General features: G+C 48.5%; 1 protein-coding gene across 2 annotated transcripts in view; it reads left to right on the top strand.

Moving 5' to 3' along the window:
* Positions 1–382: 382 nt before the first annotated feature.
* Positions 383–25,428, top strand: part of PLXNC1 (plexin C1) — a 149,240-nt gene continuing 124,194 nt past the window's right edge. The window contains exons 1-2 of one of the 2 annotated variants that reach the window (XM_053920950.2): positions 383–1,958; positions 20,843–20,983. In XM_053920950.2, coding sequence (XP_053776925.1) covers positions 891–1,958; positions 20,843–20,983 — 1,209 coding nt within the window. In that variant the 5' untranslated portion in view covers positions 383–890. The remainder of the gene's footprint in view (positions 1,959–20,842; positions 20,984–25,428) is intronic. The other variant, XM_053920951.2, reaches the window with a different exon arrangement.

Genomic DNA, 25,428 nt, shown 5'->3' with positions numbered 1-25,428 from the left:
CCCTGCGCCTCCGGCTCGTCCACGTCTCCTGCGCGCCTCCCGGGGCTTGCCTCCCGGGGCTTCCCTCCCGCCGCTCGCACCTGTCAGTAGCCTCGCAGCCTCCCAGTGGCCCCAGCCCGGGACCTCAGCGGCAACACCCTGGCGCCCGGGGTGCTCGCTCCCATTGCCCGCGTATCCCTCCTCGCCCGCTGCTCCCGTAAACAAAACCCTAGCGTTGGAGCAGCCCCGCGGGCGGACGCGCGCGGGAGCCGGCTCGGTGCACTGTTAGCGCGCCCTGGGAGCCCCGAGCGAGCCAAGGGACGATGGTGGCGGCCGTGGCGGCAGCGGCAGGCAGCTCAGCTTTGTTTTGAATAGATGAAAGAGGCCACCTACATAGTAACCCAAATTATGAGCCCTCCCTCCTCCCTATCTCACCGAATCAAGAGGGGAGGGGAGATGGGCGTGGAGGGAGGGCGGGCAGGCAGGAGGCGGAGGAGGAAGAAGATGAGGAAGGGGGCCAGTTGCATCCCACTTTCACAATGGGAAAGTGAAACGCACAAACGCACCCAACCTCTCCAGCCCTCCCGCCTGCCTCGCTCTCCCCCCTCCCACTCCGCGCCTCCCCGTGAGCGCCAGCGCTGCACAGAGGAACTCTCCGGAGAAGGAGGGCGAGCAGGAAGCGGCGCCGGAGCGCGCAGGGCTTGCCACCGCCGCCGCCGCTGCACAGGCTGCCGGAGCGAGCCCGCCGCGCGCCAGCCCTCCCTGCTCTCCTTCCCAGGCGAGCAGCGGGGATGGGGCGGCCTCGGGAGCCCGAGCGCGCGCAGGAGCCGCCGCCGCCCGCGTCTCCGTCGCCGCGCGCCTGAGCCGCCGTCGTCACCTCGCGCCCTGCCCGGGGGCACCCCCCCATCCCCATGGAGGTCTCCCGAAGGAAGGCACCGCCGCGCCCCCCGCGTCCCGCCGCGCCGCTGCCCTTGCTCGCCTATTTGCTGGCTCTAGCGGCACCCGGCCAGGGCGCGGACGAGCCCGTGTGGCGCTCCGAGCAAGCCATCGGAGCCATTGCGGTGAGCCGGGAGGACGGAGTGTTCGTGGCGAGCGGCAGCTGCCTGGACCAGTTGGACTACAGCCTGGAGCACAGCCTCTCACGTCTGTACCGGGACCAAGCGGGTAACTGCACGGAGCCCATCTCCCTGGCGCCCCCCGCGCGGCCCCGGCCCGGGAGCAGCTTCAGTAAGCTGCTGCTGCCCTACCGCGAGGGGGCGACCGGCCTCGGGGGGCTGCTTCTCACCGGCTGGACCTTCGACCGAGGCGCCTGCGAGGTGCGGCCGCTGGGCAACCTGAGCCTCAGCTTCCTGAGCAACGCCACCGAGGTGGTGTCCTGTCACCCGCAGGGCTCGACGGCCGGCGTGGTGTACCGCGCGGGCGAGGGGAAACGTTGGTACCTAGCCGTGGCCGCCACCTACGTGCTGCCAGAGACTGAGACGGCGAGCCGCTGCAACCCGGCAGCGTCCGACCGCGATACTGCCATCGCGATCAAGCATACGGAGGGGCGCCGCAGCCTGGCCACGGAGGAGCTGGGCCGCCTCAGGCTAAGCGGAGGGGGCACGCGTAGCCTGCACTTCGTGGACGCCTTTCTCTGGAACGCCAGCGTCTACTTCCCCTACTATCCCTACAACTACACGAGCGGCGATGCCACGGGCTGGCCCAGCATGGCGCGCATCGCGCAGAGCGCAGAGGTGCAGTTCCAGGGCCAGGCGGCCCTCGACTGCGGCCACGGGCACCCCCACGGCCGCCGCCTGCTCCTCTCCTCCAGCCTGGTGGAGGCCCTGGACGTCTGGGCGGGCGTGTTCAGCGCGGCCACCGGGGAGGGCCAGCAGAAGCGCTCTCCCGCCACCACGGCACTCTGCCTCTTCAGGATGAGTGAGATCCAGGAGCGCGCCAAGAGCTGCAAGTGGGACTTCGAGCCCAACCAGCAAACCTGCGTAAGTCCTGCCCCCAGACGCTGCCGGGAGCGCTCCCACTGGGGAGCCGCCGCCGAGGCAGAGCTGAAGGGAGACCGGTTGGCATGACCAGGTCCGGGATTCACAGCCCGGTTGCTGCGCGATGGTCGTTCTAACACGGTCCATGAGGCCTCGGAGAGTCTAAAGCAGGGCCAGAGGTCCCCCAAGGCAGTGTAAAAAGGGAGATCGAGAGGGTAGGAGTTAGGGTCAAAACTCTAGTGACTGCACCCCAGTGCCATCATTCTCAGCCCAAACGTAAACGCTTGTTTGGGGCTGACCCTCCCCATGCAACTCCTCCCTCCCCTAATCGCTAACCCAAGTGTGGTTTTGGCAGACCTGTGGCTTTGACCCCTTTCCTCAACATGGTTACCAAACGTAGAGCCCTCAGCAGAGAAGCCACTGAACCTAAAGGACTCGCTGCCACACCCCAGGCTTTGTGTCCCCCACCACGGTAACATACGTGATATGGTCTGAAGAGTTTGCAGCCTGATGAACACGGGGCAGAGCTAGCCTGGAAAAGAGGCTCCTGTTTGGCAGAACAGAACCCTGGGCGCGACACAGTGCAAGGGGGCGGGGCTGTGATTCTGCTGAGGGTGAACTGTGGTCTCCAGGTGGAGGGAGAGGCTGGGAAGGCAGAGGCGGCTTTGTGGGTAGAAGCATCACCCTGGAAGGGGAGAGCAAGAGAAAGTGTGGGGTGCTAAAGGCAGTTTAGGGGCTCCAGTTTGCCGGACTAAATCGTCGGCTCAGAGGCACCACCCTTCTGTTGTACCCAACCCGGCAAACAGTGTAGGCTTCCCTTGGGTTCCCAGGGCAGCCACCGCGAGACTCTGGAAACTGGCATTTCTTTGACTGGAAAATAAAGCAGCGGTTCCAGAGGGTCCAGTTGATGGGGATTATGGAGCCATTGTGCACTTCTCAGAGGCTGTTTTCCTTCCAAGGCTGCTGGCACATCAACTCCACATATGGCTCCTGAGAGGGGAGCCTGCTGAGAGCCTCCTCGCTAACTGGACAGAAATCAAAGAGCAGAAATTAATGGCTACAGGTGTTGCCATTGTTTTGGTATAGAATGTGTCAGAGACGCAGGGGAGAAGTCTCCACTTGGAAAATGTGTTGGTACAATTGTTGGGCAAGCATACAGGGGAGCTTTGGCTCTAAGGTATATTAATATGTGTATAGAAGACACTCCCACCCCCACCCCACCCCACCCACCCCTTTCTGTGCAAAGCCCATCTTGCCAAATATTAGCCCTATTATTCAGGAAGAAGAAAACCTGAGGTCCTTTGCAATGCTCCTCAGAACGGTCATTTACTTCTTCCTCCTTGCCTATCAGTTGTGTGCTGAGACACACACATAATGCTTTCATTTAGTTACTGGTATAATTATTTAAAAGCATAAATGACACATAATGTACCATAAAGAACTTATCTTGCTATACACACATAATTTAATATTTAATACCAGTCTTTATTAGATCTTTATAATCTTATAGTTCGAGTTGGGCAAAAATTATTGCCTTCTACTCCTCTGTTCAAAGACTTGAAACTACCCCCAAATATTACTTTCTGTGAAGCTTTAGGCGTACTTGGTCTCCGGGGTTAACACAAGACAGTTCCCAGGCCCCCAGCAGGTAAGAACGGGAAGTCCAAGCTTTGCCATCTGACAGCTGTGTAGACGTGTGGAGCCAAAACATTTCTCTTGACTGCCTCTCTCCACCCATTGGGTCCTGGAGGACTTAGTTCCCTTCCAAACCCAGCAGGCATCTTGAATGCACTCAGAATCCAGGTTTTGGCCGGATCGCGTGTTCCGACTTGTGCTGGGATGAGGGGGGGAAGGGGCGGTCGGAGGGCTGTGTATCATCTTCAGGGGAGCTGCCCCTTGGAAATCAGCAAGGGATAAACACATGCTGCCCCAAATCAGGAATTGGAAAAAATAATTAAAAGATGTCCCTCCACAGCATCTTTTGCTGCCGTTATTTATTGAGAACTCCCACTGTGCTCAGAGCTCTGTGTTCTCAACCCCCTGAGCCTGTCATCCAAGTTAAATAATACACTCCGGTTCAAACAATAGCATGTCATGGCTGTACAGGTGGGAGCGTGGAGTTTTGCTTTTTTTTTTTCTTCCTTCATTTAAGTAAATTTCTTGCTGCTGGTATGCACTAAACAGCCTTAATAGAACTGAATTTCAAGAGGGGTTTGAGTGAAAAAAAAAAGGTGGCAGTTTTGGTGAAAAAGCTGACAATTTTCTAACCTAGTAAATAAGCAGATAAGATAGTTCATTCAACAAACATTTGTTTGAGGTCTGCTGGTGGGAGCAGCGCTCTGTGTGGGGATGCCACTGATTTTGCCAATGGAAGGACAATGGCAAGTTGCAACCCCATTTAACGGGGTCATGGGATCCGTGTGCCTCCGCCTGTCACTCAGAACAATGTTGCCATTTGAATGGCATTTGTTCTGCGTTTTCAGGTTTGAATGTGTTTTGGAAAAGGCGTGCTGAATTGTAGGTGCCTAAAACAGGAGGCAGACTTGAAACACTGTAGAGGGAGCCTCAATAGGTTCCAACAGCGGTTCCTTGGGAACAGTCATTTGAACTGTCAGCCACAGGCGGCGAGGCACAAGTGGCTGGGTTTGCGTGCCTGCTCCCTCTCCTCCTACTGCATGGCTCCCTCTGATTTCCATCTTTAATCAACCATGGGTAGCGAGGTGACAGGAGTGACTGGGTTGTGTTTTCTTGGTTCTTGGTTCTCTTCTAATCACATGTGGCTGGTTGTCTTCCTCTTTGGCGTCTCCTGCTAGGATTCATTTGGGGAATGCTTGTGCAACAGCTGTGCACTACTCAGGCGTCTACACACTGGGCCATTACTGTTTCTGCCTTGCCACCAACTCTGAACCCCTTTTACAACTCCGGCAGGTACGCTTCAGCCCGTGAACACACGCAGGCAGCTGATTTCTGTAGACCTTAATGAATAATAACAGTCCTATAATAATAATAATCTAATAATCCTAAGAAATATGTGCACAGCACTTTGCCATATATTATTTCTTTTGAGCTCCTCTTCCAGTTTAAGGCTGAGTCTATGAGGAACAGTTCCATTTATCTGATGAGGAAGCTCAAAAGAAGAGAAGAGCAGGTGAAGGCCCCCCCCAGCTTAAATCCAGGTCTCTCAGTGGCTACTTGTGTATTTTTTTCCCACCACTCTGGTGCTTCTCAAACCTTCCTGTGAAAGTCCCCTCACTGAAAAAGCAGCAGCCAACCTCCCCTAAAATATGGGGTTGACACTGGAGAGTGCTCCTTGAAATGTGTTTTAAAAGTTCATGTGATTTTTTTTTTCATTCTATTACATAACATACCTGTTTAGGTTAATATTTAAAAATGAATGATTTAAATTATGTAGGAGTTAATTAATTTAACTTCCTCCCTCTCTGAACTCCAGCTACTCCTGGCACACCACTGCATTTGTAGAAAGTGTTTGCACCTGAGTTTTGAAGTCTGATTGTTCCAGATTTGTTTGGCTGCCATAGTTGGGTCCTGAGGTTGCTTGTGGTTTAAACATGGTAGCTACCCCCTCTGTGGACACTGAGAGTGATATGTTTTCTTACTCTGTTGGCCAACAGAAATGGCCCTTCTAGATCATTCTACCCCTTGTGGGGAGACATAACCCCTTCTTCCACACTCACATATTTCCACATGAGCTGACGTAATTTAACTGTCATGCAGACAACCACAGGACGCTCACATGGTCTCCGACAGACAGTAACCCAGGACACTTCGGGCCACTGCACGCTGAAGTGATGTCCCAGGGTCACTTGGCAGTGCAGCCTTCTTGACCTCAAAATCCACAGCCTTCCTGTCATATTTATTCCTCCTTTAGTTTCTGTTATGATCCTGTCTAGCCACTTTGCAATCTGTAGACGACATGGTGACTTTTACCCGTGTGTGTGTCTGATATGCAAAGGTGGATTTTAAAAGCCCGAAACCCACTTAGAGGGGGAAAAGCAATCATAGCTGCCCTCCACTGGATACCTGTCATAGTCAGGCTTTGTGTTAAGCACTTTGCATGCCTACTTTTTGCGTGATTCTCACAGACATCCAATGAGGCAAGGACTGTAGTTATGATTTTGTAGATGAGAAATGTGAGTACTGGAGAGATTAATAGAGATTCCACAGCTGGTGAATGGCAGAGGTTTTTAAATCTGGGTGGTCTGGCCGGAGGACCTGAGCTCTTCATCACTGTCATGGACAGCCCAGCACCACGGAGACTGGGCTCTGGTATGAATGCACTCTGAAGTGAGTAAGATCAGCTGTTTGCAGATATAAGATTGAACAGAGAATCCTTGACTGGGAACTGAGTTTCTGCTGCGTATTTGACCACCTGAAGTTCACGCTCTGGGAGTGCTGTAGTTCCTAAGCTGCCAACTTGTAGATAGTTCTGGCATCCTCTCTCTTCAGGGTTTCTATTGGGTTGGCCAAAAAGTCTGTTGTGTTTTTCCCGTAAAATGAAAGACAAATTTTTTAATTTTCACCAATAACTTTATTGATTTGAATATTCTGAGTATGTTCTCTATCTCCTGCTATTGGCTTCGAGAGGGTAGAGGCCAGGGGTGCTGCTAAACATCTTCCAATGCCTAAGACAGCCCCATAGCAAAGAATTATTTGGCCAAAATGTCAATAGTACCAAGAAACTTTGCAAACCACTTTTGACATGTTTGATCAGTCACAGCACCTTCTCCATACACTGCGCAAATCTTTTTTTGCCTTTCAGTTGCGTTTTTACCTTTCCTGAAATAATAAAGCATAATACACCAAAAATGTTGTGAATCTTCTTCCATCTTCAGTGTTAAAATGGCTGCACAAAAATTCATCAACTTTGATGATTTTTTTAAAAATCCATGCTGATATGACAGTTGTCACAATACAATCTAACAAAATTGTTTCAAATGAAGTTGAAGACAACTAAGCACTATTAGAGCCATTGTTCGGAAAAAACATAACGGATATTTTTGGCCAACCCATAAATGACCTGAGAGAGACCCACAGAGCCTCAAGAGACTGCTCCCAGTTTTTGTTCCTGGACACAAGGCAATTCATAAACTAAATCCGGAGATCTCAGCCTAAGCCTGGATTACAGGCACTCTTTATTAGCAGCCACAATTAAGATGTAGTCCCCCGTGTACTTAACACATAGTACCTGGTATGCAGTTGGAGCTTGAGAAATATTCGTCAAATTAATAAACAAAGGGTCTTGGAGGATCATGTTGGAAGTGATTTCTGTACTTAGCGGCAACACTTTCCTGAGTCTGGCCCCTCATTCTCCTTCACCATTGTGTTTTCTTAATGTCTGATGCGTCAGGCCTCTTTTTCCCAATTCCAGGCTGCCCGGCGTCCTCCACTCCTCTGGCTCTTCCCAGAAACCCCCACTCACTGGACTAGCCCGGCTCTGGTCGCCAACGTGGGGGTTAACTTTGACCGCAGAAACCCAGCATGGCTGGAACTTCTACGGTAACATTTAGTACTGCGCATGATCAGGCCTCTCCAGGACAGGAGGAGAGGGCTTTAGGCTGCAGGCCAGTGGTTCTCAGAGTGCAGTCTCTGGGCCAGCCGCATCACCGTCACCTGGGAACTTGCTCGGAATGCAAATTCCTGGGCCTTCCATCAGACTTACGACATCAGAAACCCTGAGAGTGTGGGCCGTTAGTCTAGGCTTTAACAAGCCCTCCAGGGGGCTCTAGCGCACCCTCAGGTTTTGGAACCACTGCTGGAAGGTGACACAGTTTTCCTTGTGTCCCAGCTGAGGCACCTGGGAGAAAAACGTGTCCTTTTTTTCTATGGCAGTTTTACGTAGGACATAAAAGTAACCAACTCATTTCACTCTATCAACTGATGGTTGTTGGCGTCAATTCATCATCAACAGGAATTACCAATTTGGGAAGTGGTGAGGAAGGAAACTTGACTCAGCACAAACAGCTCAGTTGTGACTCAGCGCGGCTGTAAAAATGGCGTGGCTGTTAGGAGGGCCTGGGGCGAGGCCCATCTCCGAGTGGACAACTCTGCTCTAGTGAGATATCTTCAGTGGTTCAACTCGGCCATGGAAACACAGTCTTCAGTCTCTGGTGTCAAGGGAAAGTGCACTTCTGGAGCCATGGGCGAGCCGATTTACTGTATTTTGCCATGTATGATGCATACCCATGTTTTGTGCACATTATACACAGGGTACCCATTATTATACTCATGGTATGTTTTCATTAATGAAAAATGTGCATTCTTTTTCTCCCTCAAAAATTTGGGCAAAAAGTGCACATTATACACAGCAGAATACAGTACATAGACAGAAGTTCCCACTTCTTGTACTGCTTGGTCTGTCCTTATACAAATGAGGACTCCAAATCCTCCCGGTTTGATTGGTCTGAAAGACACTGTCCTGATTGGCCAGAATGGAGCCACTCCGATGGGTCGGTGAAGAAGCTGATGGGGATATCGCTGTCCCGCTCTGACTGGATGGGGAAGCCGCAGTCCTATTATTGGTAGATACAGGACTCCAGGAACTCCACTGTAAGGGCTGGCCCACACGGCAGAAACACAGTGCAGGCAGGCAGTTCAGTGCAGGCTTCTCTCTGAGGTGTGGTTTGTGCGAGAGGCCCCTGTGCGGAAATGGCTGTTAGACTCTGTTTCTAAAATTTGAGACCAGTTAAGCCGTTGAGAGCCTTTCTTAGTATGTATCCTTTTTTTTCAGGGTCCACAACTACCTTATAGTTCTTATTCTCTTCTAATTGCTCAAAGGGAATACCTAGAAAACCTGCTGAATCCTTTCCATTTTTGAGCTTATAGTCTGAGTCTCAAGAACCTACAGGTCATAGTTTAATTAGCTCCTTCACTCTTGCCTGCAACAGTCTCTTTGCATTTCATTCCGGGATTGGGGGACACTCCTCGAGTCTTCTACTCTGCTGCACACCAGACCCAGTTCCACACACTAACATTCTCTCGGAGGCCTACTCTCTGCAGCATCAATTCTGATACCGATTTCTGTGTTCATTAGGCACAGTTGGTTGCATGAACAAAGATCCACTTAAGCAAGCTCAGATAAAGGGGTGGGGACTTAGTGGGCAGAAACCCATGGAATTACATGGAAATCTAGGAATACGACAGTGCTGTGTAGTGGCGATAGGCACAGACTCTGCAGCCAGGTCAGCTAGGACCAGAGCTGCCACTTAACCAGTTGTGTGACTTTGGGCAAATTATTTAACTTCTCTGTGCTTTGGTTTCTTCACTATATATAGGCATCCTATTTGTTTCATAGGCTTATTATCTGGATTAATGAGTTAATATGTCTAGAATGAACACTGCTTGACCCATAGTAAATGCTGTGTATGTATTTAGTATCATCACCATTTTGATTATTAACCGTAATAGGATAGGGCTCCTTGAGATGGAATTGGGAGGAGGTTCTGGGCGCAAGGCAGCCTGAAGGAGCTTAGCAGCAGCAAGTGAGGGACGCTCGTTCTGAGGTTTCACTGTCAACCTGATTAGCATGGCTGCTTCCTTTAGTCCTGCTACCAAATGGCCTGTGCTTCTTCAAACATCTGCACCTCCAACCTTTCACCTGAACAAATGGGCCTCAGCCTACCTTGGTCCCTGCTCTACTCCATAGAATTTACCCTTCTGCTTTGGCTACCCACTGGCAACAACTTTCTATATTAGTTCAACTCTCCAGGAAAGAGAATTGTGTCCAACCCACCTCTTGACACCAGAGTAGTTCAGAGTAGCAATTTGTTGTTCTTGGTGCAGATACTGACCCCTGGTCCAATCAGAAGAAGGGCGGTCAATCATGTGATGCCCAGGGAGGCGCAGAGGGAAGATTCTCTTAGGATGGAGTGATGGAAGAGCTACACTGTGACCACCGTGTTGACCACATAGCACGGTTCCATCTCTACCTCCCTGCCGGCTTCTTGATGACTCCGCCTTCCCCGAGCACGCTGCGGCACACAGCTGATACAGACTGCGGCCTGCCGCGAGAGACGCAGCGTCCGCCGGGGAAGAGTTTGTAGTCGTTGTGGGTCCCACTGTCTGTGGGGTCAGGGGCATGGGAGTGATAAGATTTTTTTTTAATCAAAAATTGTGCTCACAGTGTTTCTTAGTTTAATTTTTTATCTTGATGAAAATGCTCGGTTTTATACTGTCTCAAAACCAAATAGTTGTATACTAATAGTTTTATATTATTAAAAATTTTATACTGTCAGAAATTGTGACTTATGTTTCACAGTTTCAACAGTTGATTTTTATATCAGTGTGCCTACTCAATAGTTACACATAGTGTTGTCCTTGGAGAAGCTGTGCCAGGGATTTGACCCCGATGGTCCTTGCCCCACTGCGGGCCCATGCTTTTGGGCAGAGGTCAGCAACGTCTTCTGTACAGCTCAGGTCCTCCATGTTTTAGACTTTGCAGGCCTCATCCAGTCTCTCTACAATGACTCTGTCACTGTAGTGAGGGAGCAACCACGGGTGATGTTCCCATAAAACTTTAGACACTGAAATCTGAATTTCACTTAATTTTCACTTGTGAAATATTCTTCCTTTGATTTTTTTTCAAAAATTAAAAAATATAAAATTTTTCCCTTGTGGTTGGCCATTTGGAAAAAAACAGGTGTGCCAGATTTGGCCCCCAAGTGGTACTCTGCCATCCCTGCTGTTACGTGTGAGGGAGAAACAAACCTTTGCAATGCATAAGATATAAGAAAAAAAATGCTGTGGAAGCCGCAAGAAGGAGCATCAGACTCAGCCTGGGAGGACCTGGGAGGCTTCAGAGGGGTGACGCTGAGCTGTGTCTTCAAGCCAAGTGGAGAAGGCAAGGAAGGGAGTTCTAGAGACAGGGAACAGCTTGTGCACAGTGGATGTCGAATAAGCTTGTGAACCGCAGGTAGCTCGCCCGGCTGGGGAGTGTCCAGAAATGAGTGTGCAGGTCCAGATGGCGAAGGGCTTAATGAGACAGGCAAAGGTGGTTGGATTTTCTCCTGATGGTCAGTCGTTTTCAGACTTTCCAAACCTGGCCTTTAAAATAAATCTTAATCAGAAGCTCGATATGAGAAAAAGATTAGCAAGTCATCATTGACCTGCTGCTCTGGGTGAGACCAATGCCACCCAGCTGGGACGTGGGGTGAAGCAGGGAGGTTCCCAGAACCCTGCCACTTTGCCCCACCCCACCCGAGCCTGTCCCAGGGGCCTCTCAAAGGAACTGCCAGGACTGTGCTGAGCAGGGTGTAAAAACATCGCTGCGGCTAATGAAGGACACCGGCAGGGCTGTAAGCAGACATGGTCTGATTGTGTTCTAGGAAGGTTACTCAGAAGACAGGATGCATGAGGCAAGATCGCCGGCAAAGCAACCAAATAGAAAGGCAGCCATTGTTACAAACAAATAATTTCTTCGATTCCTATTATGTGCCAAGCACTGTGAGAAAATATTTCTCTCAGTGGTAAAGAGAGTAGACAGTAAACATGCAGCAAATAAATAAAGAAGTTATTTTTATATGAAAGTGATAGCTAGCATTTAGAGAGCACGTACTGTGTACCAAGTGCAGTGCTTTTCCAATATTAACTCATTTAATCCTTACCACAACCTTCTGAGGTGGGTAATATCGCTGCTTCCACTTTACAGAGGAGATTGAGGCGCAGGCTGAGATTGGGGCTATGAAGGACTAGACAGGTGTTGGGGAAAGTTTCCTTTATGGAGGTTGAGTTGACACCAGGAATATGAGAGTGGACAGTTATGGACCTCTCTGGAGCCGGGAAGTGAGCACTCCTAGCAGACAGGAGAGCAAGTTCAAGGGTTGAAAGGAGGGTATGAGTTGGCCAGTCTGAAGAACAAAAGGTTAGTGTGGTTGAGTACAGAGAGATAGGGAGGGGAGAGTGTTAGAGGAGGAGGTTGCCAAGGAAGCAGCAGCCCTATCCTATATGCCTTGCAGGCTGCTGGAAGGAGATTATATTTTTTTCTTAAAGTATAGAAGAGCCTTTGAAGAGAAGTGAAATGATTGGATTGGAATTCCCAAATAATGGCTGCCCCGTGGGGAATGGATGAGAGGCTGGCCCCAGGGGAAGCAGGGAAGCCTGCAGGAGGCTCTCGAAGGAGTCCTGGCAAGAAGCACTGTGGCCCTGCTCGGAGTGGTGGAGACAAATGTGGGAGAGACAGACAGGTTCTGTGGATCGCAGCAGTCCAGGGATGCAGTGGAGCTGAGCAGGGTGGCAGCAGTGAGGGTGGAGAGGGGGGATTGATGAAATAGCTTGTTAAGATGTAGAATTGAGAGGTATTGGTGACCAACAAGAAGACAAATTTAATTTTTGTTGCTTTCTAGATGCATTTGAGACACCCAGAAAGAGTCACTAGGCAGGCAGTTGGCAGTGTGTCCGGAATTGGGGATCTACCCTGGAACTAAGTGGAGTGCTACCGTACTTGGCGGAGTGCCAGGCTGTGTGCTGGGCTCAGCACCGCACTGTTTGGGGTGGGTGTGCCTGAGGGGAGTGGCAGCGTCCCCCCCACCTTTGATTCCCAGGCGTCCATAAGGCTGTGTAACACACAGTGGGGCCTCAGTAAATGTTTGTCAGACTAGAAAGAAGGTGTCCTTCATCTGGTGGAGTGGTTATAGCTCAGAGAGACAAGAACTTCCATGACACTGGAGCTGTGTTTATGGCCAGAACGAGGCCAGGGAGCCTAGAGGGAAGGGAGTCTCCCTGTGACTCCCTCACTTGAGGCTGGGTGCCATGTCATTGCCCCATGCCCTCAGCCTGGTCTTGGAAGAGTCCGCTGAAAGGCAAATTCTCTAACATACCAGCTGTCCCTAAATTATCGCTCACTGACATTTTCTTGAGGCCTATGTCTCTACCAGTGACCGCACTTTACAGTTAGGTTCCACGTGCTGACCCTGGCTTCTCTGAGGCAGGAGGATGAGGTGGGTCGCCTGGGGAGCCAGTAGTTTTAGTATCAGCCTCCTGCGTGTAGCAGATCTCCACGCCCCTAAAGCAGGGGCTCCTCACACCACAGAACCCTGATGCTGTGCACCTCTGCGGGAGGCTCCAGATCCCCTCTCAGAATAATCACTTTAAGTGTATAAAATAAAAACAGGGAATTGCAAAATGAACCAATTATATTGATATACAGATATGTCAAAATATTTTTTTCCATTTGAGATCTAGTGTATATCTTAATACATTATATAGCAAGGTCTGGGAGCAGTAACTACCATAATTGCAAAGTAGAGACAGTGTAAACAGTATTTTGAGATATCTGAAACAACTATAAAATGATATGAAAATATTTCTTCTGATGGCAGAGTCACAGATTCAGTCAATACTACTGTGGCGTGCGTTCATAATGAAAGGAAATGCTAAAATACTTTATCCTTGTCCAACTTCACAGATTCTCTGGGTTCTGTTCTGAGCTGTGGATGTCAGTGGAGCCCCCCCTCCCCTCACTATTCCCTTAAGTGACTGAGTGTTCGAGGAACCGATGGCATGAGTGTAACGTGTCGCATGTTGTTTCAAAATTTATTGGATTGGCTTATTTTGACAATGCAAGGTTTATTCTCATATGTATTTTACACATCAAGACTTGGCCAAGAGCAAGGGCTCCATAAATGATGGGTGGATGGGCGCGTGGAGAAACTTCAGAAAGGTTAAATGACTTCCCTGACTTACAGCTCATGAGTGATAGAGCTTGAACTTGAGCCCATGTCACTTTTTACTCAAAGTCTCTTGTTCTTTTCATTCTGTCATGCAACTATTATGCTATTTTTATTTTAAAGGCTTAACTCAATGAGAGGCATGTTCATAATTTACTCTACTCTGATCATGGGAGAGAACAGTCCTATTGTTCCTTGGCCAGAGAACTCCTAAAGTGTTTTGTTTACTTCTCAGACCCACATATTAAGTGCACTGGATCTGTAGACCCTCAAAGGCTGAGATGGCAAAAGCCCCAGAAACTGTCTCTTACGAGCTGTCAGTGAACTGCGGATGTGAAATTCAGAGAAGACCAAGATACCTGGCAGTAGGAGGGGTGGGGTAGTTTAGTATTGCTCCCCAAGGTAGAATTATGCCCCAGAATTTACAAGGGACAAATTTTGACTCAATCAAAGGGCTCTGTAGTGTTTAGACCTACTCAGCATTGTGCCAGCATTGCCTGATGTGGTATTGACTGAAACCGTTAAAACATTGATTTGTACATTAAATTCATTCAAGAAATGTTTATTAACAACCTACTACATGCAAGATGCTGAGGTGTGTGCTGCATTTAAAGTGTAGATTAAGATAAAATACTGTAGAGCTTAGAGTCTGTTGAGAAACAGACAATAAATAAAAATGTAAAAACAATAATAATAATAAGTATGGTGAAGGAAACTAAGTGGTATGTATGATTCAGAATGACAACTAGGGTAGGGATGGGAAGATCATTTCATGTGTCCATGAAGAGGTGACATTGAACTCGAAATCTGAAAGATTAAAAAGGCCTACAGTGCGGCAAAGAGGGGGAGAGGAGATCCGAAAGAAGTAGCATGTGCAAAGGCTCTGAGGCAGAAAGTTGGTAACATGCTGAAGAGCCGGGAAGAAAGCCGCTGTGGGACTTTAAGCAGGGGAAGGAGAGCAATGAGGAGTAAGTGTGCAGAAGTAGACAGGGAGCAGCTCATGTCAGACTGGGGGTGGGTGGCATTTGGATTTAATTCTAAATGCCAATGGAAGCCCTTGAAAAGTTTTAGGCAAGGTAGTGACATGATGGGTTTTATATTTTAAAGGATTATTCTGGCTACTGGACAGAGAATAGATTTTAGGTTGAAAGAGAGAGTCCAGGAGGCCCTTGGAGTAGATCAGGAGTGAGATGATGGGGCTGGGATTGGGTGGGACCATGGAGATAACACTTGAGATCCTTGGGAAATTCAGCAGAGATGTCTCCTGCATTGGACGTGGGGAGTGAGGGACAGAGAGGAGCTGGCGGTGACTGATGGTGCTGTTACCATGTTGGGAAGACCAGAGAGGAACAGAGTGGAGGAAAGACATGTCCGCATAACCATTTCCACCCACTCTGAAGCCTCGTGAGAGGCACCATTCGTTCTCAAAGGAAATGATGCCATTTATTGGAGGGTATTTAGACATGTGGGAGACAGTACTTCTTCAGTAGTCAGCACGATGGGGGACACTCCTGGCATTTTGTGGACAGGGTCAGGGATGCTGCAAGTCCGGCATCCCCCAGGACAGCTCCCGTAGCAAAGAAATGTCCCATCTGGAACACCAGTGGCTTTTTCCCAGAAAAACATTGGCGGACTGAGTCTCTTTCAACTCTAAGAATCTAGGAAAAGGCATTTTCACACTATCAGCCATTCATATCTTTTTTAAAAAAAATTTGAGTCAAGTATCTTTTCATAAGTAGTTGACTGAAATTAGGTATAGGCAGGAGATGGAGATTTAGATGGGAGATGGTGCATAAAGCAAGAAAAAGGAAGGATACCTCTCGGGGTGGGGTTGGGGGTAGGTAGGGCTCGGTGGCTGGAGGACACTGGGGCTACCGGGGCTGTTGAAAGGAGGAGAGAAGGTGGAAGAGCAAGTGAGAGGGTGTGAAATACAAGCTTTCCACTTTTCATGTTCCGTGTTCCCTGTGGCTGCACTACCCGCTGCCAGGTTCTTGCCTGGTATAGAGATGCCTGCCTTGCTGTGTCCCCAGACTTCCTTCTCCGTTCCTTCTGCACACTTGAAACTTTTCCTTCTCATCATCTGAGTCCCCAAAGTAAACCTTCTTCCCAGTGATCAGAGAGATGCCACAGACTGAGAACCCGATCAATGCTGTGCATGATAGAAGAAGAAGAAGAGTGATGGGACCTTAAAGGCTAATGAAATCACACTCTAACTCGGGTGAATAATTGCTCTTTCTATCTCTGTAGCCTAATAAAGATTCTTTTCTAATTATTTTCACATGTGATTTCATTTGGGCCTCCCAACAATGCTAATAGACAGGGCACGCGTATTGTTGTGTCCATTTTACAGATTTCGTCATTGAGGTGCAGCCCGTAAGGGACAGAGCAGGGGCCAGAACTTGGACATAGGGCTTCTAGCGAGGTTTCCTACCTGCAAGTGAACCCCTGGGTTGGTAATTTAGGAAGTGATGAAGAAACTGTTTGAAAGGAAGTGTGTATATGCCAAGTGGTAGCAGAATACAAAATTAGCTGGCCAAGAGGTCTTTTATCAGTGTGTAAGAAGCTCATAGGGACTCACTCTTTGCCCTGGCCCCACAAGGCAAAAGCAAAATAAGAGTCCTTTTTGCGTCTTGGGGTAGAAGACTTGACTCCTGCTGGGTTCCCAGTGCTTGAGTCCCCACTTTTGGGCACATTTCCTCCAGGTCTTCCCACAACAGCTGCGGCATGGCTGTGAACACCCTGAGTGAGCCTTGGTGGGTCCGGCCGGCTGTCACATGGTAGGGGCTGGGTCATGGTGTTCCTCAACTCCAGAGGGCACCGTTCATACCCTCGAATACATGACTGGCACCACCTGGAGTTGTGCAGTGCACACTGAGGGTGGCTATTGTCAAAGAAAATGGCATGAAGGAGGTCACGCTGTTCCCCTCATAATATGCTCACGACTGTGTACACTCACACACACTTGCACACGTGCAGGCACATGCGTGCATCCATGCACACCGCCCACACACACATAGCACTCACCCCTGCTCAGTAGCCTCGGCTCCACTTTGGTACATCAGGCCCAAGGCTCTATCTTTTTCAGCCTGAGCATCGTTTGAGACAAGGTAGCTTTCTCTGCTCACTGAAAAAGTTTCCCTCCCAGAGCAGGCTGCAGTGTAGGCGTGTCACTCTGGTTAGACATGGCAGGCAGGAGAAGCAGAATGACAACTCTGAGGGAACCAAGAAAGCCCAAAGGGGAGACAAGGTGTAGAGTTAAGTCAAGATTGGATTTTGTCATGAAAGGCAGAACTAGCAAAAGCATCATTACAAGGCATTAACCTTGTTACACACAGATGAACAAGCACAGGCTGGGACCCAGAAATAAATTACACGTAATAAACTAGACAGAATAGGCTGAGAGCAACATTAGCAGTTACGCTCTAAGGGGAGAAAAGGGCAAGATACAAAATAGGCCACACAAAAAAAAGTAAGAATAATCTCTGGACACAGGGGGCCAACTATACTATTTCTCCCCCTTTTTGCTGCTTGGCTCCCTAGGTATTAACTGTACTTTTGTGCGCAGGTTTCCCTGGGGCCTTTCTTTTGTTTTCATTGGCTGAAATGAGCTGAGCGTAAGAAAGCCATTCAGAGGCCTCCTTTTTCCATTCATGGGGACCTGTCCATTTCTGTGTGTTTCTAGCACAAAAGAATCCATTTCCATTCAGCCACAGCCGCCCTTAGGGTTTACGTGAGGTCCAAGCCCGCTCTTTCCTCTTTTCTTCCAGGCTCACTCTTGTAATTGGCTACACAGTCCTGACTCTGGCCGGCATCCTCCAGGGTGAGAGGAGCAGGCACCTGCGTGGCTTCTGGTCCCTCACAGCTGAGGAAGAGCTACAGCGCACCACCAGGCCCAACAGGCCGTGACTCTCATTTCTTATACCTTGACGTGCTTTTGGTTGCAGGTGACAGAAGACCTCATCAAGAGCAACTTAAACCACGACGGCAATTGTTAACTTAGTAAAAGGTTTAAAGGTTGGAAGTCTGTGCTCAGTCATGTCCTCAAGCACCCAGGGCCTTTTATTATTCCCCTGCACCAGTCTCAGCCTGTTGATTTTCATCTTCTATCTTAACTGTCATGGAAACAAAGTGCCTGCCACCACTGCCCCTGTGGCCCCACACCACTGATTTCAAAGGGAGGAGGTGAGGGAAGAGGGCCAATGGGCTTGCCTTAAGAACCTCCTCTTATCAAGGAGGAAACTTATACCCAGAAAGCCCCTCAAGTGGACTTCCTGTAAATCACTGGCTGGACCTGGGCCACGTGGCCACCCCTGGCTCCAAGGGGTAGGAGAGCAAGTATCTGGCAGTGGGGAGTGGGAGTGCCATTTGGCTTGGCCCAATGATGCTTTGCCCAGGCTTAGGCTTATCGCTGCCTGCACAAAATTCTGGTTCTTGTGGCAAAGAAGGTGGGAGTACTGCCATGGGTGTGGCAGGAAGTCTTTGTGTTTTTAAATAAGGTAATGATGGTGAACGTGGATTGTGTGTTACTGTGGGCCGGACCCTGTTCCGAGCTTCACTGGGGCCTGTGTGCTCACTCACTCCAGACTCACAGCAAGTCTATGACATAAATGCTGTTGCCGTCACTTCCGCTGTACAGAGGAGGAAACTGAGTCACAGAGAGGTTACACAGTGTGCCCCAGATTACTTAGCTAGAGAGTAATAGAGACAGGATTCAAACCTAGGAGGTCTGGCTCACTACCCTCCACCGCTCCTATTAGGTAAGACGGTAAAATACTCCAAGTCCCACACAATAAGTACATGCTACTGATAATAATGATACCAGCTAAAACTGAACATGTCATTTTTACTAGAATGATTATTATCTCTTCTTCATAACCACCCTACTAATCAGGCTTGATTAGCCTTATTCACAACTGAGAAAGCCTGCCTCCAGCAGGGTTTAAGAAATTGCTGCAGGCCCCCAGTGGCTGAGACCTAGCTCTAGCGCAAACCTCACCTCTCTGAACCCTCGTCCCAGGCGTTTTGTTCTCTGCCACCAGCTCTCCAGGTTGGTACCATTGATTTAATGGCTGTGCTATGCTGGTGACCCAGCACTTCATTTTGAAAATTGCAACTATTGAGGAATAGTCAGAAGCCAGGGAAGGACACTAGAAAGGCTGAGACAAAAATTTGGAAGCAATGTTCATCTTGTTCCCTTTCAGCCTTGAGCTGCCTCTGTTTTGGGAGCCAATCTTTCACAGACAGAATATTTCATCCAACCTCAGCAAAGGCCACCCATGACGTCATGGTTCTTGGCTAATCAGAAGAGCTACAGTTATTAAGTACCTTCTGTATACCAGACATGGGAGTACACTGTCCCATTTGGTCTTGTGGATGGATAATCAACAGTCCACAGCCATTCCTCATTCTGTGTCAAGAGATGAAGAAGAACGGAGTTCCCTAGCCAAAGGCAGCGGTATTAGAAGGTACCAGGTGCCCAGAGGGACATGACGCTCAGTTCTCTGAGTTAGCCTCTCTGTGCTGCTCAAATATTTAATGAAAGTAATAGGTATAGGTGGCCGATGTTAAGTTTGAGCAATTCTGGTTTTATCTTAAAGGAAGACGTGGCGGGGGGTGTTTGTCTAAAGGCCATCTGATTCTTTTTCTGCTTATAGTCATGGGGCATCTAAATGGTGGCCTATTGTCCTCATTCATAGATTTTTCTTTCTTCACTTCAATTTTAACAGAACAGGACCTCAACTTGCCCAACTGCATGACAAGTATCTTTTAAAAGAAAAAAAAACCCAACTTCTAATGGGCTTTCAAACCATCTCCTTAAACTGAGTTTACTATTGGATATTGTATGCAAATCAGCCACTTTCCCCCTAGGTTATGACACCTCTTCCTTGGAAAGTGGCCGTGGCATTGGAGGAAACCCTTGCCAGCTTATCTCTTCCTCGCAGCGTAACTTCAACAAAGATAAGTAGGCGGCACTTTTAAAGGCTTCAGAAATCAATTTAGTCCCTGGATCCATTCAGTGTAGATGTTAATGAAACTTGGTGGGTTTAAAAATAATGAATATTTAATATGACATAAATTGAAAGACATAAACACTGTTGGCAATACTATAATGAAGTTAATACATCTTAGCCTCCCTCTGCTCCCCTCCTCCCTCCCAAAATGGGGTGATTTGGGGAGTTGCGGTGATGCTTGCTGAAGTTTGCCGGCGTTCTCATTGGCTGAAACGTAAATGTGCCTTTGAAAACCTCCGTGCAGTTGGGGACTGACGCTGGCAGATAAAGTGTGCTGTCACACTGTGTTCAGTGGCTGCAGACGGCAACGACTCTTTCTAGCTCCGTATCTTCCAGAGATTTGTGTAACAAACGCAGTTCTCTGCGGGCGAAGGCAGGGAGCTGCATAAAATACCTCATGCCTTTAAACAAGAAAGAATAGGACATTTTGGTCAACACTCTGTGCGCTCTGGGTTTCCAGAGGGGCTTTATTTGACCATCAGGGGCAAGCATGTGATTGCACGTGGGCAAAGCCTTAGACTATTGAAATGCCTTCGGGGCGGGACTTGTGCTTTTCATTTCCTCTTCAAGAGCATCAGCACCAGGTCCAGCCTCTGTGCCCGGTTCCTCTTTAGTGCTGTGGCTCTGTCTTTTCCACCACCCATGAACACATCTGTCCCTCTTGACCCTCTGAAGTAATTACCCTGGCTTTGGGCTTCGTATTGCACCTTCTTGTGAATCCAGAATCACCCTTCCTGCCATCACACCCACTAGGATGGTCTGTCTGACATCTTGGGAGATGGCTTGTTTAACCTCACAGAAGCCAATCCGTAGGTAAAACAAATTGCAACAGGATCCTGCAAACAGCCAAGTGTAAGACTGTCTCCCTCCCAATTCAGCAGTGGGCTCTCTCGGCAATAAAGCAGAACTTGGTTTCCTGTATCGGCTGGGGGAGTGTTAAATGGATGGCTAGCTCACTGCTGGCAATCAATACACGTTAATACATAGTAAACAAATGGCTGCCATGGGCTGGGCAAACAGGGCGATTTTGCAGATGAAAGGATAAAATGTTTTTCCTGGGGACCTTGTCTAAGAAAATATATTTGGGGCTCTGGTAGGAGCCTTCCCAGGTGGGTATAAGTGACATTTAATCATCTTGAGATTATCGCTGTTAAAAATGATCTTTTTTTATTTGTGCATTTGTGTGTATATTCAGAAAGAAAACCAGCAACTTGAAAAAGTCCAGCCAATCGCATCGTCTACCTTGATCCATTCGGACCTGACAGCTGTTTATGGCACCGTGGTAATGAACAGAACAGTTTTATTCCTGGGGACTGGAGACGGCCAGTTACTTAAGGTTGGTTTTCTGTGCCTCCTTCAATGTCGATTTTAATAGTGATCCAATTTTGTGCATTTTAATTTGTTTATTGCTTCTGGATTATGCACACCACCATACCAACTGTTTTATGAACTCCTCAGCCCCCCCCCCCCCCCCGAAATGGCTTGAAAGAAATTTCTAGAAATCTATATGTAATAATCTACCTAGCTATGCAACAAAGCACCAGCCTCCTTCTTTCCTGGTTCGTGCCAAGATATTTCCCTTTCCTTACTCATGAGTTGCCTGGGCAAGGTAAATGGGGGTCTGGCCCCTACTGCATCGCTGACTCACCTCCCTGAGACATTTAACCTTTCGGTTCTGTCTCCTTTATAATGAAAATGTACAAATCACCCGATTTCTCACAACTTTGAAGAAATGAAAGATTACAGGGCTTGAACAGACAAAACAACCCCCCCCCAAACAGGTGCTCCTTGACTCCAGCCCACTTACCGCCCACAGAGGGACTTGGTTTTTTGCCCTTTGTACCCACACACACCACAGAGAGGTAGAGACCTGAGATCCTTTGAGATTCCCCTTGACTTTTATCTCTCTCAGGATCATATTTTCCCACTGATTGGATGCACCACTGGTCAAGTTGAGATATTTTATTCACTTAGGGGAAGGGCCGTGGGAAGGAGGAGAAAATGAAGTCAAAAATACCTAATAACTTGCCTGAGATTACGTTGCGGTTGTTTTCTCAATGCTGTCAGCAAGCCTGTTACTGAACACTTGCTGCGCCCCCCCCAGCACGTGTGGCTGGGCACTGCACCATTTCTGTCAGCCTAGGGTGGTGTTCCCGGGCCTGTCTGTAGCCAGTCAATTCGCTGTCAGCTCAGATTCTAAACTGAACATTAACAGGTTTGTTTTCCCAACTGATCTCCCACTGATAACTAGCTGTGTGGTTTTAGGTAAATGGCCTAACTTCTCTGAGACCCCTTTTCTTTATCTGTAAGATGAGATTGTGCTAGACAACCTAGAAAACGCCTTCCTCTTCTGAAGGTCTCCAGTTCTGTCTTCTGTGCACCTCTCCCCACTCCAGCCAATCCGGTGCTTGCCCTGCTCCAAACGCGCATTGGGCAGCCCGGCTCTCACGCCTCTGCTGCACTGCGCCCCCTCCCAGTTGCTCTCCCTCGTTTCTCTGCTTTACTGAATGCTGTGTCTCTGTGCTTTGGCTTGGCTTAAACTCCACCTCATCTCTGAGGACTCCTCAGCCTGTAGTGATCATGTTTTTCCCTCATCTCCTGAAATACTCATTATCTGTATCATTTTCTTTTTTGGCTCATTACAAATGACTTGCTTTCATGCCTAACCTTTTCCCTTGTGTTTGCCTGGCCTTCTCAACTTGATTGGAAGTGTCTTGAGAAGGGGGCCATGAATTCCCACAGCCTAATACAGTGCCGAGTGCCTGGTAGGCATTTGATTTAATCTGTTTCCTTTGGAGGAAACCCAGTAACATATGGGAGGGAGTTTGTTTGTATACACATTCTTTTAAAATATACATTGATCATCTTTCCTGTTGTGTTAGCTCAATTTCCCCAGGAAAGGTAAACACCCATCACTCACTCTCCCCTACTTGCTGGGAGCCATGCAGTGGTAGCTGTAGCTGCACCAAGCTGCTCAGGCTGATTGGACCCATTAACCTGGCAGAAGAAGTTCCCATCAATCCAAACTGGGCCTCCTCCCCAATTATCTCTTCAGATTTGGGATATTTTTGATGAGTGTTTTGACAAGAACTCTGTTTCTCCAACGCTGAGCCAACCAAACCGTTACATGGGAAATTGAAGGTGAAGGAACACTTGAGTACACATAGCTCCCCAGGCCCCTCCTATTTTCTGGCCTCACCAGTCCAGGTGCGGCTGGCCAGTTTTTAGACATGTTGCCGCACCAGAGGGGTCAAGCCAGCTGCAGCTTCAAGCTGCTGAGGGAGAGGTGGTCGACTGAAGTCTCATTTTCCTCAGCAGTGGGTAGGGGTACCCTTCAAACGCCACACAGGTGGCCTTGTTTGACTAACAAGGCAGGTTGATTTTCTGTTTGTTTCGTGACTGTTAACATTTATTACAGTGATTTCTTCCTGCCAGTCACTGCACGTTCTAGCTCACAGGTGGCAAACACAAGGCCCGGGGGCCGAATCTGGCCCTCCGCTGTGTTTTATCCAGCCCGGCACCTTGTTTCTACCCGGCAGCCCTGAGCTCCTTGCCCCCAGTTAAGGAGTAGTTACATTTATACAGTCCTAAAATTACATTTGGTCTTTGAAGGCAACCGTAAGGCTGATGTGGCCCCCGGTGAAAATGAGTTTGACACCCCTGTATCTAGCTAATTCACTCCTCTCCAGAACTCTGTGAAGTAGATATACTGTTCCCATTTTACAGATGAGGGAACTGAAGCCCAGAGAAGTCGGGTGATTTGCCCAAGGTCACACAGTGGCAGAGCAGGGATATGAACCTGGAGCGACTTCAGAGACTGCTCTACAATCCTTCGTGACTTTGTAACCTCTGTCTGGCAGGGGCAACTGGTCCCCGAGGGTTCTCTGGCGGGGAGTGGGAAGCATGTTGATATTGGGGTCGAAGGTAGGGGGTCGGTGGTGAGTGAACAGTAGTCCTGGGCTGAGTCCTGGGATTTTTCTCTTAGAGGTTCAGAGAAAAATTGCAGCTTGAAAAGACAGACCATCGGAGTGAAACGATGCCTCACTGGCATGATTCCCTCCTGGGAATGAAGCCCTGCCCCTAGCTTCCCTTAGGAGGAAGTTACCAGGGACAATTTGAGCTGACTTAGCCCCTCCAAGGCTCTCTAGAACAGCCCAGTAATTCCCAAGGCTCCCCCATGTAGCCGATTCCTGGGTGCATCCCCTGGGACCCCCCCAGAGTCCTGGAGACTCGGGGCTGAGTAGAGATGATTTGGAAGACACAAATAATCCCTAAATCCCTTTATTCAAAAACTTCAAGCTTCCCCCTTGCCAGACTTGTCACCAGACTGTTAGAAAAGACGAGCACTGACAGACACAAGCTTGGCGCCTCACGCCCTAGAGTGGAGGTACTAATGAGCAGGGAAAACCAAAACCCAACCAAGGCAGATCAGCCGCGTGCTTCCCAGGGATCAAGAGTTGATGGCACTCTGACAGGTGCCAGGCACTGTGGTGTATGGCTGGTTGGATGAGAGGCAGGGAACAGCAGTTGGGGGCCTCCTGCTGATTTTTACCACCACACAAAAAACCCTGGTATCTTAAATCTCGGAAAACCTTGTAGAGTTTTCCTGTAATTCAGTGCATTTTAAATATCATGTTATTTAAGTACTTTTTTTTTATTGTAAAAGTGATATAGGCTCACCCTGGCCAGTATGGCTCGGCTGGTTAGAGCATCCTCCCATATGTCAGAAGGTTGCGGGTTCAATCCTTGGTTCGGGGCACGTACAGGAGGTGACCGATCAGTGTTTCTCTCTCTCTCTCTCTCTCTCTCTCTCTCTGCCTTCCTCATTCTCTAAAATCAATAAACATACTTTAAAAAAGTTTTAAGTGATATGTGCTCCTAGAAAAAACTGCAAAGTGGAGCCGGGGACGTGGGGAAAGCAAAGAAGAAACACGTCTGTGGTGTCAGAGGGACTGCTGCTGTCAGCAGTTTGGGGTTTCAGTTTGCTTTCTTGTTTTACATATTTGAGGTCAGACTGTATCCAATTTTGCATCCTTTTTTTCCTTTAGTTAATGAGGGGAAACGCAATATTAAAATGTTATGGTAAGCCTCTTGTAAACAATATTTTTAAATAACTGTATCATATTCTGTTATATGGAAACATTATTTTGAGCTTAAGCCGAGAGAATGAATCACTTTAAAAGTGTCTTTAAAGATATGCACTTTTTCCAAGTAATCCAGCACCACTTCCAAAGGTAAGATTTTACTCATGATGAGTGGAAAAACAAAAGACTTGACAGTGTGCTAATACCTTTACTGTCCTCTTTGTCCTGTCTTTATTCCTAATTCCCTTTATAAGATTTTAGAAAAACGGAAGGACTTTAGAACCGAAAGCGTCCTTTGAGAGGATCTAATATGCCCCCTTATTTTATCAACGTGCTGTCCTGATGGTTATAAGGCAGGTTATGTTCAGTAACTTCCCCCACCCCACCTCTGTTATTTCCTCATTTTACTTCCTTTCTGAACAGGATTGCATTCTATAATTTTTCAGTTGTCTGCGTCTCCACTGAGATCAGCTCAAAAAGTATGGCCACACTGAACTCAGCTTTTGGGGATTTATGTCGCACCTGCTGTGTAGCCGGGATACTGATAAGCGCACACAGTTTTATAAACACATGCAGGATCCTTTCCCAGCCTGTGTGGCACAGCCTGTCACGTGGTTTGGGTATCTTTGAGCTAATGCATATAAAAAATTATCCTTATTTCAAGGACAGACTTGGATATTTTGAGCTTTTCCAGGTG

This window comes from Desmodus rotundus, chromosome 3, assembly GCF_022682495.2.
Source record: "Desmodus rotundus isolate HL8 chromosome 3, HLdesRot8A.1, whole genome shotgun sequence".
Taxonomy (NCBI): Eukaryota; Metazoa; Chordata; class Mammalia; order Chiroptera; family Phyllostomidae; genus Desmodus; species Desmodus rotundus.
The sequence above is the reverse complement of the archived record's forward strand: the minus strand, read 5'-3'. Positions and strand labels throughout refer to the sequence as shown.